The sequence below is a fragment of the Diabrotica virgifera genome, chromosome 7 (assembly GCF_917563875.1).
Source record: "Diabrotica virgifera virgifera chromosome 7, PGI_DIABVI_V3a".
Classification (NCBI taxonomy): domain Eukaryota; kingdom Metazoa; phylum Arthropoda; class Insecta; order Coleoptera; family Chrysomelidae; genus Diabrotica; species Diabrotica virgifera.
In genome coordinates, this window is record NC_065449.1 from 248,903,879 (window position 1) to 248,915,406 (window position 11,528).

The 11,528-nt window shown below is 30.8% G+C and overlaps 1 protein-coding gene across 2 annotated transcripts in view; it reads left to right on the top strand.

Annotated features, from left to right (window-relative positions):
• The window catches only part of LOC114325245 (uncharacterized), a 62,234-nt gene extending 50,937 nt beyond the window's left edge, over positions 1-11,297 (top strand). For both annotated transcript variants that reach the window (XM_028273250.2, XM_028273251.2), the window contains one exon: positions 3,975-11,297. In XM_028273250.2, coding sequence (XP_028129051.2) covers positions 3,975-4,119 — 145 coding nt within the window. In that variant the 3' untranslated portion in view covers positions 4,120-11,297. The remainder of the gene's footprint in view (positions 1-3,974) is intronic.
• The last annotated feature ends 231 nt before the right edge of the window (positions 11,298-11,528 follow it).

Consider the following 11,528-nt stretch of genomic DNA (forward strand, 5'->3'; position numbering starts at 1 on the left):
CGACTGCTTGCCGAACTCCCGCTTCGCGTCGTTCAGCAAACTGCAGTCGCGTGCGGAAAAGAATGACTTTCTGCACTTGTTAGGAAAATAACTATTACTGCCGTCAGAAAACAGAAAAATTTTATTTCAAACATTTAATTAACAAATAAATGTTACTTTTTGCTTAAATATTTAATGTTTAAACTGTCAAACATAGGCGTAACTAGGGGGGGGTTGGGGTTGTAGACCCCTCATACATTTATAACATTTATTCCAGTTGTTGATAGATGGCGCTATAATCGGAACAAAAATGATTTAGGTATTTACCCATTATTTACATATTACATATCTATACGACTATAATTAAAAATTCTTCTCAGTCTTTCAGTGTGTCATTAATGATGTAATTATGATTTTAAGAATGTAGAGGATCATAGCATGACATTTTAGTTAAATCTGACACTTGTCAGAATCGTAATCGTAATTTGGTATAAAAACAAATCAATTGTGTTTATTTCATTTATAAAAAGGTATGTTCTTTGATTTGTATAGTTTTATAAATTGTACAGATTATAGTCGTATAGATAATAATATTATTATATATTATTTAAATCATTTTTGTTAGATTATAGCGCCATCTATCAACAGCTAGAATAAATGTTATAAATGATTTTAATCACGGACGTACCTTTTTTTCTGTCACTTGCAACTCGATGCGTTAGAAAGAAATCGAAAAACTGTGACGCACTGAAAGATGCCTGTGAGAAGGAGATAAACACCATTACTATTCCATACTCTCAGAGACCATCCAGTAGTTGTAACCCCCCCCCCTAGGATCATCCTGGTTACACCGTTTCTGTCAAGAGGCACGTGGGTGGCAGCTTGGACATCGAACATTTTTTCTGTTTTTTGACAGCAGTAAAGTGTATTTTGAATTAAATAAGTTACATACATTCTTCTTTTTGTGTTTTTACATACAAAAAAATTTTTTGAACACCCTGTATAAATAATTATTATGTTAATGTTTCTATTACTAAATAGGGAATTGAATAACGTTTCAAATGAGCTAGCTTACGACTCCTATTCTCATTTTAAAAAATTATCGATTACGTAATCACGCCCAGATGGATGACGTCTATAGTATGATATATATGCCACAAAATCATAATTTAAAAATAAAAATGTTTTTTTCCTAAAGTCGCCGGAGTACGAAATAATGAATTTATTCCTTTCATTTTCACCATACTGTATATTGAAGTGTAGTACACCTCCCGGAGGCATATTTACAGATGCTAGCGTATGTAGACACCAGGGTGTTGAAATCAGTTAGGGTTAGGAAAAACAGTACATTTACAGATGCTAGCGTGTGTAGACACCAGGGTGTTGAAATCAATTAGGGTTTTGGAAAAACAGTACATTTACAAATACTAACAGATTAGGACACCACGAGTGTTGAAACCAGCTAGCATTTTTAGTGGCGATACATGCATAGATGCTAACGGCTATTTAAATTGATTTTATATACCTACTTCTGTGAAAAAATATTTAAGTGATTTAGTTATTAATAAATAATTAAACGTTGTTAGAATATTAGCAATATAAATATACAGGGTGATTCGTTAAGAATGTCCAATCTCTGAGTTGTAGATTGTAGACCTCAAAATAATAAGATTTAACCCAAATGATTTAGATAAAATGTGGCTCGTTACTGAGTTACAGGGTGTTTTATTTAAAAATTTAATAACCATGTTTACTCAATACTTTAACAATATTTTACGTATCCTTGTTATACTTGGCAGAAAGTGTAAGTACTGTGTACCCTATTAAATTATGTTAAACAAACGTTTCTGGCTAATACCAGAGGCGTACGACAGGGTATAGTAAATGGTGAATTGTTGAGCCTTTCAAATTCGACGCCACTGACGGAATTGCTATTTTAGAAGAATTTTTATATTCTACAATACTTTCCATGTAACAATATGAATCTAAACATTGAGCTAAAATAGCAATTCTGCCAGTGGCGTAGAATTTGGGAAGGGTCAATCATTTACTATACCCTGTCGTACGCCTTTGGTAGTAGCCAGAAACGTTTGTTTACCATAATTTAATAGGGTACACGGTACTTACACGTTCTGTCAAGTATGACAAGGATACGTTAAATAGCGTTAAAATTAAATCATTTTTTTAGTAAAATTGTGGCTTATTTCCCATTAAAAATAGTTAAATAATGTTAAAGTACTGAGTAAAAATAGTTATTAAATTTTTAAATAAAACACCCTGTAACTTAGTAACTAGCCACATTTTATCTATGTGATTTGGGTTAAATCTTATTATTTTGAGGTCTGCAATCTACAACTCAGAGGTTGGATATTCTTAATGAATCACCCTGTATTAACACAAAAGAACAACATAAAAAATATTACGTTAATGAGCAGATCCATGCCCTTTAGCGTTAGGTTGGTTCGGTGTGATGTTTCTCATCAGGTTTCTACTTCTTTTTTTTTTCAATCTAGACGTCCGTCCAAAACCGAGGCAACAAAAAAAAGAAGTAGAAACCTGATGAAAAACATCACACAGAACCAACCTAACGGTAAAGAGCATGGATCTGCTCATTAACCTAATATTTTTTATGTTGTTCTTTTGTGTTAATACAGGGTGATTCATTAAGAATATCCAACCTCTGAGTTGTAGATTGCAGACCTCAAAATAATAAGATTTAACCCAAATCACATAGATAAAATGTGGCTCGTTACTGAGTTATAGGATGTTTTATTTAAAAATTTAATAACTAATTTTACTCAGTACTTTAACACTATTTAACTATTTTTAATGGTTAATAAACCACAATTTTACTAAAAAATAATTTAATTTTAAAACTATTTGACGTATCCTTGTCATAATTGGCAGAAAGTGTAAGTACTATGTACCCTATTGAATTATGGTAAACAAACGTTTCTGGCTACTACCAGAGGCGTACGACAGGGGATAGTAAATGGTTGACCCTTCCCAAATTCTAAGCCACTGGCAGAATTAATATTTTAGCTCAATGTTTAGATTCTTTAATACATTCTATGTAAATAATATACTCTTCATTCTTAACGATAAAGTCGTTCGTTTTCTAGATATTTGAAGTTAAAAATGAAACGGCACAGCTATTTTGATTAATGTTTTGTGCCCCACCATTTTTAAGTTCAAATATCTCGCAAACTAATTATTTTACGGTTACGAATGAAGAATATATTGTTACATGAAAAGTATTGGAAATTGGAGAATATAAAAATTATCCTAAAATAGCAATTCCGTCAGTGGCGTAGAATTTGGGAAGGGTCAACAATTCACCATTTACTACACCCTGTCGTACGCCTCTGGTAGTAGCCAGAAACGTTTGTGTACCATGATTTAATAGGATAGACAGTACTTACACTTTCTGCCAAGTATGACAAGGATACGTCAAATAGTGTTAAAGTACTGAGTAAAAATAGTTATTAAATTTTTAAATAAAACACCCTGTAACTCAGTAATGAGCCACAATTTATCTAAGTCATGTGGGTTAAATCTAATTATTTTGAGGTCTTGAATCTACAACTCAGAGATTGGACATTCTTAATGAATCACCCTGTATATTTATATTGTTCATATCCTAACTTTTTCACAGTACTAGGTGTATAAAATCAATGTCAATAGCCGTAGCATCTATGCATGTATCGGCACTAAAAAAGCTAGCTGGTTTTTAACACTCTGGTGTCCAAATCTGTTAGTATTTGTAAATGTACTGTTTTTCCAAACCCTAACTGATTTCAACACCGTGGTGTCTACACACGCTAGCATCTGTAAATATGCCTCCCGGAGCGAACCATGGCCGATTAGAGAAAGCCTGTTTGCGTAAAGTTTAAGTGGGTTGGGTGTACGACCGACGACAGCGTTTGTCATCGGCCATGGTTCGCTCCGAGGGCTGTATTTATCAGAATTTGCAATTAACTCTATAATACTTTCAGGTCTGAAGATGAACCCTTAAAAGTAATTTTGAGAAACCAGACCAACACCAAGGACGTCGGTCAGACATTAGAAGAGCATGGCTTTGCTAGGAGAACAAGAAAAGACATTAATGTCTCTGATAACTGTTATATACAATTGTCATGACGTTGTTAAGATGAAAAAAAGACAATCGTGTTTAGGAAATTGTACAACAATTTTTTTATTTAGCTTAATGTCTCGACAACTAATGGCCATTGGCATTAGAATGACAAAATTTACTCGTACCTGATTACTTTTTAATCTCGTATCAAGCGAATTGATCAGATAAAAAGCTAATTAACTAGTTAACTTAATAAATTAGCATAAAGTGACACATGGGTCTATTGAATAAAAAGAAGAATGTGTGTACTTTTGTACGCACGTAAGAAGTTATACTTCTATTATATGATTTCAACGAAATCAATATACTTTAAACAGTTTCTGTACAACTTTCCAAAAATTTTTATTAAAACAATACCAAAAATTAAAAAAATAAAAGAATAAAACACACACACAAACACATTGAAAAATGACACAAATGATTTCTGAACAATAATTGTTGCCAAAAATTTTAATTAAATGCGTATTTTCTGAAAAAAATTATATAATAATATACTTACAATCATAAAATCTATAAAAAAAAATAAAAAATGATATAACTTGCATTGGGCTTGAACCTACTTCCCGTGTATCCCGCCGTACGAGAGTCGCAACGATTTCAAACTGCACCAACTTCGCGTATACGTCATGTGGGAATATACACAAACTGAACAACTTTTTGACATTTTGTTTATATGAATTTTTATTAGTTTGATTTTTGTCGAATAAAAATACAACAATATATAGAGTAAGAAAACGATACATTAGATCAAAATTTGTAGAAAGTTTGTTCGTAATTAGATTATGTAAATTAAAGCATTGCCTACTAGGGGTATAGCATAGCAAGTACTAGGTAAGTACATTATTTTTTTTACATTTTCCAAATAGGTATGAAGATAATTTTTTATTGGAATACAACTGAAACATTTAGAATTACGTACCTGTGGCTTTTCAAAACTATTTAAAAAGTCACTATAATTATAAATTTGATTTTACACAACAATAAAAAGTCCTCACAATAAAAACTAATATACATTTTTGTTTACCGATAACCTCCCTATTAATCAATTATTGACAGATCATTTCCACACCCAATCAGAGCCCGTATAAAGACTAACACCACACTTTCGGTGTGCGCATGCGCGCAGATCAATATAAATTCACCCTCAATCTCAATCGCGCCTAAAAAAGTATAACTTCAAAAAGAAGTATTTGCTTTTACTTATACGTATTTAAGTATTTACTTAATAGTAATTGAATAAAGTCATTTATTTAATCCTTTATTCAATGACTATTAAGTAAATACTTAAATACGAGGAACTAAAAGCAAATACTTCTTTTTATTCAAAAGACCCATTGCCAATAGCTACAGAACAAATAATTCATTTGACGCTCAAAATCGACATATTACAGAAAAATTTCTATAAAATGTCCATTTTAAGTTTTGTATAAGCCTCTGTCAGATTTTATTTTTTATACGCTATAAGAATACTGCCAAAACTGACAAAACAGTCACTCATTCATGATGATCTCCACGAAAATCAATAATGAATACCATTACTGAATGAATCACTGCCATTATCCATTTACTTTCGCATTCATTCAATATTGTACAAGGGTAAATGTGGAATAAAAGGGTAGGCCTTAAAAATGACGCTTTTTGGGGAGCCTAAAAAGTGAAAAAAAGCTCAAATTTTACTGTTTATTTTTTTTGGGAGAAAATAAATCATAAATGACTGTGGGAATCCCACAATATTTATTAACTTAATATTTCATGTTTTCGTTATTTTATTATTAAAATGTAAAACAATATTAATAAACCCAATCAAACTTAATGTAATTTAACCTAGCACTGATAACAAAGCAGTAATTTTCTGTTAAAAATTGTTAAAGAATAAAATGTTTTATTTAAACATTGTTATTTAAAAATCGAAAAATTGTATTTTTCATAAGAAAACATATTTTGTATAACTATGGCAACGCTGCTAGAATTACCCTTCTGGAGCTTATGAAACAGTTGTCATTAGTGTCATTTCTTGTTGTTTCATGGTATATAATGGCGATGGCTTTTAAAAATAATAGAAATTACATGAAAAATAATGTTTGCCTCCAATAAAAATCCATTATAAAATCTTCAGTAACTGAAACAGAATTCATTGATATAAATTTCATATCCGTAAACAGTCTACCCTTTTATAAAACTAGTACCTTTACGTATTAAGATTTTAAGACATCTAGCTTTCCCAGCCTTCTTTAAATATGATTTTTCTCGGTTATAAGGAGTATCCCAAAATTTAGGAAAGCTTTGAATTTAATAGACACTTAATAACACTGTTTTTTTTTCTTTTGATTGGAACTTTGTTATTGAATCCATAAAGTACAAAGGATAGGGAACATCCATAAACTACGTCGTTAAAAAGGGGGAGGGGGTCTTTGCTTATTACGACGGTATACGACAGGGGGAGGGGGCCATGAGTCCACATCCGACGTCGTTTGATGTTCACGCATATAAAAAATTACCCTATTTTGGAATTAAAACGAATTAGTAGGTATATTACTTTTATGGCATACTTTTCATTTCGTTTTTATCACTCACAGCCTTAATAATATTGCTAGCAGTTTTGTACAGAATATAAAATAATAAAACATTGTTCTATGTATTTAAACAAACGCTTCTATGCAGAACAACGTCTGGAAGCAATAAATATTAAACTGTTCATTTATTTACTGAATACTCTGTGTAACAATTCTACAAGAATGAATAGAAACAAAATATTCTATTTTATTTAGTTTTGTACATTGTATTTATACTTAATAAAAGAAATGGTAATGAAATCAAAACAAAATAAGTATCAAGATTTATATGATGCAGTTAAGAAAGCATATCGGAACTCCGATAAAAGTATTGTCTTTTGTCCCAATAAAGCTAATTAGTTGTACAGTAAATTGAGAGAAAAAAAGTACGCGGATATTAATGAGCTACATAGTAAGTAAATAAACTTTGATAGCTAACTTTAAAAAATCCAGAAATATCATAGAATTTTAAAAAAATCTCTAAAAATGGGGGCCATGAGTTGCAATTGCGACGTCGGTATGAGGGGGTCAACTGTAAACGACGCTTTACGACGGAAGGGGGGAGGGTGTTAAAAAGTCCGAAATTTTTACGACGTAGTTTATGGATGTTCCGTAGGGTTATATAGGGAATAGCATATAAAAAAATGTACATGACTATTTTGCATACATGTTGCTGAATTTCGTTGATGCAGAATTATTTCCTCCTTCAATATATGGATGGTTATAGGCTTGTTGGCATATTCGCGGTGTGCAAGTACTTGGAAGGCATACGAGAAACGATCTTGCGCGAATAGCGGAGAAATATTGCAACTTTCTTAAATAATTCATATTGTCAATTGAAATTGTCAAATTGACGTACATACATTTCATACCTACTGTCGTTGAAGAAGAAAAATTATATATTTCTCCACAATATTGATGTGATAAGCAATTATTATATAAAAGTAAATTTAATTAATTATATTTTGCTTGCAGTACTGCATTTTAATAACATAACCTGAATATTATTTTTTCTTCTTATTATTTTTTTGGACTATGGCCTTGACAATTATCCAGTAACCAGGACTATTGTCCTTTTCATGAGCATGTTTCAGTGCGTAACAAATGATAGGAAAAAGGGTAAGTCCGTGATAATACACATTTATGACATTTATTCTAACATGATATTTTAGTTAAATCTGACAGTTGTCACATTTTATTTTCAATTTGTAATAAAAACAAATCAAATGTGTTTCTTGCATTTATAAAATGGTATTTTCTTTGATTTGTATAGTCTTATAAATTATACAGATTATATTTGTAATATTATTATCTAATTAAAAAAAAATTATTTTTTTATTATGGCGCCATCTATCGACAACTAGAATAATCACCGAACTAGAATAATTACCAAAGTAATCACCGACGTGCCTTTTTTTTCTGTCACATACAATTTAATGCGTTAGAAAGAAATCGAAAAACTGTGACGCACTGAAAGATGATCATGAGAAAAAGAATAATATAATTGGCCAATATAATTAAAAGTGCGAATAAATTTGCAGAGCGTAGAAACCAGGTGTCGCTTTGCCGAACTTGCACGGTCCTAATACCATCAAATAACCCCATGAAAAGAAATCTAAAGGTGTTAAATCACACGATATGGGGACCAATCCGCAATATGTGGATAGGAGAGAGAGGGTGGGCCAATTCTGATTACCGAAACCAAAGATTACACGTCCAGGAAATGTCTCATGCAGTAATTGAATTTATCGCGGGCTGTATAGCATGTGACACGGTCTTGTTGAAAATACACATAGTCCACATCAATATCCTCGAAATTAAGCGGCAAGACCTCTCTTATCATTGCGATATCGAGCACCAGTAATTCATATAAAAGCTATATTTACTGTTAAATTTTTAATTAATATTAATAACTAATTATTAAATTATACTAGGTAAATATACCTGGTATATTTAGCTATTAACGGTAATATTTATATAGGGCTTTTCATCGAATGTAATTTGTTTCGAGCTTCTGTCATATGTTGTATAATCTGTGTATAATATTAACGTTATTAATATACACGGATTATACGACATACGACAGAAGCTCGAAACAAATGACTGTGAATGAAAAGCCCTATTAGGTGAGGTTAGGAATTGTCAACGACTAGTCGCCGGCGAACGCACTCAATAAGTGCGTTCGCGGGAGCCTGTCGGCGACAAATTAGCAGCGAAACGCATGCCCACTTGAAAATGATATAAATAATATCGTTAATAGATAAATATACAAGGTATATTTACCTAGTATAATTTAATAATTAGTTATTAATATTAATTAAATGTAAATATACCTTGTATATTTATCTACTAACGGTATTATTTATAAAAATTGGAATAAATCCTTTGTAAAAGGTATAAAATTTATTAAAATCCCTAAAGGGCTACATCAGAACAAAACGTTTTCGATTTTATTACAAAATCATCATCAGTGTAAGACAGTATGAATGCTAGCTGAGCCACCAAAGAAATATAGGGGTAATAACCCTTCAAATATAAAATGTATGCTTTACAGATGCATATTTACTTAAAATGCCTTGTGGTGGGCAAAAGGCAACAGGAATAATGCCCTAAGGTAAGGTATTTAAATTCCCAACATGTGGGATGCAAAAAAATTGAGTTTACATTTCGATGACTTTATGGCAACTGTGCCTTTTGCCCATCACAAGGCATTTTAAGTAAATATGCATCTGTAAAGCATACATTTTATATTTGAAGGGTTATTACCCCTATATTTCTTTGGTGGCTCAGCTAGCATCCAGACTGTCTTACACTGATGATGATTTTGTAATAAAATCGAAAACGTTTTGTTCTGATGTAGCCCTTTAGGGATTTTAATAAATTTTATACCTTTTACAAAGGATTTATTCCAATTTTTGTGATTGATGGTATACAGCCAACTACAGGAAAACTTTTCTTTCCTTGTGGATTTTGTATTATTTATATTAAGTGAGGTTAGAAATTGTCGGCGACAATTTGTCAACGGTACCCGCGAACGGAATTATCTCGTTCAACAATAGCTTTTCAACAACAGTCATTTGTTTCGAGCTTCTGTCATATGTTGTATTATCCGTGTATATTAATTTTATACACAGATTATACAACATGTGACAGAAGCTCGAAACAAATGACAATCGATGAAAAGCCCTATGAAAACTCGTTGATCTCTCGTGTAAACGCCCCATTGTTATATACCTAAACTGTCAGCAGTCAAACTTTTTTTTATTTTGTTAACATTTTACTGCACAAATAGCGGCAAATTCAAATATTTCGTGAATTTTGGGACATCTTTATATGACCAAATAAAAAAAGAGACGAGCTGTTAATTGATGGATTCGACTTAATTATTCGAATTAATGTTTATTGCTTTTTTTAATTGTTGTAAACTTTTTAATATAAAATATTTACTAACCTGTATATAATTAATTAACTTGTATATACAGAGAGGAGCTAAATTATGGAATAAATTCATTTTCTCTAAAATAATTAATTTGTATATACAGAGAGGAGCTAAATTATGGAATAAATTCATTTTCTCTAAAATGGACCACTTTGGAGAAAAATCCCGAAACAGGTTGATTTTTATTTTTAAATTACAATTTTTTAGCATATATTTCATACTAGTGACGTCATCCATCTGAGCGTGATAACGTAATCGATGATTTTTTTAAATGGGAATAGGTGTCGTGTGGTAAATCATTTGAAAGGGTATTTAATTCTCTATTCAGTAATATAAACATTAATAACAGTATTTATACAGGGTGGCCAAAAAATAATTTAATTAAATTAATTGACGCAAACAGAAGAATATATGCAATTTATTTAACTCAAAATACGTTATATCGCTGTCAGAAAATGGAAAAAAATGTTTATTTGGCAAATAAACATTGCTTGTCGCTTAAATTAAATGTTCAAACTGCCAAGAGGTAGGTGGGAGGCTGTTTGTGATTTAATGTAAGCGAAAAGAAATGTTTATTTGTCAAATAAACATTTTTTTCTATTTACTAATAGCAGCACAATGTATTTTGAGTTAAATAAATTACATACATTCTGCTTTTTGCGTCAATTAATTTAATTCAAAAATTATTTTTTGGTCACCCTGTATAAATAATGATATTAATGTTTATATTACTGAATAGAGAATTAAATACCCTTTCAAATGAGCTACCACACGACCCCTATTCCCATTTAAAAAAATCATCGAATACGTCATCACGCTCAGATGGATGACGTCACTAGTATGAAATATATGCTAAAAAATTGTAATTTAAAAATAAAAATCGACCTGTTTCGGGATTTTTCTCCAAAGTGGTCCATTTTAGAGAAATTGAATTTATCCATAATTTAGCCCCTCTCTGTATATTGTGTTTCATTTCCGATAACCATGTGGAATCGGTAGAAGGTCCTGTTAAGCCTATGTGTCCCAAATAAAGATTTAAAACTTATTTTCACAAAAAATTTATTGAAAACTCTCAGAATGACCAATAATAAAAAAAAAGAATGTTTGTGTACTTTGTAGGCACGTTAGAAGTTACACTTCAATTATGTATATTGTATATGATTTTAACAAAATAAATATATTTTAAACAGTTTATTTCTATTTATTTAAATATTAAACTAATTTTAATACTTACTACCTATTTTTCAAAAAATTATATTAAAACAGTACCAAAAATAAAGAAAAAGAATGTGTGTGTACTTTGTACGCACGTAAGAAGTTATACTTCTATTATAATATAATTTCAACGAAATAAATATACCTACTTAACAGTTACAATACAAAAAATTAACAATAATTACCAAAAATTAACCAAAACTTAACA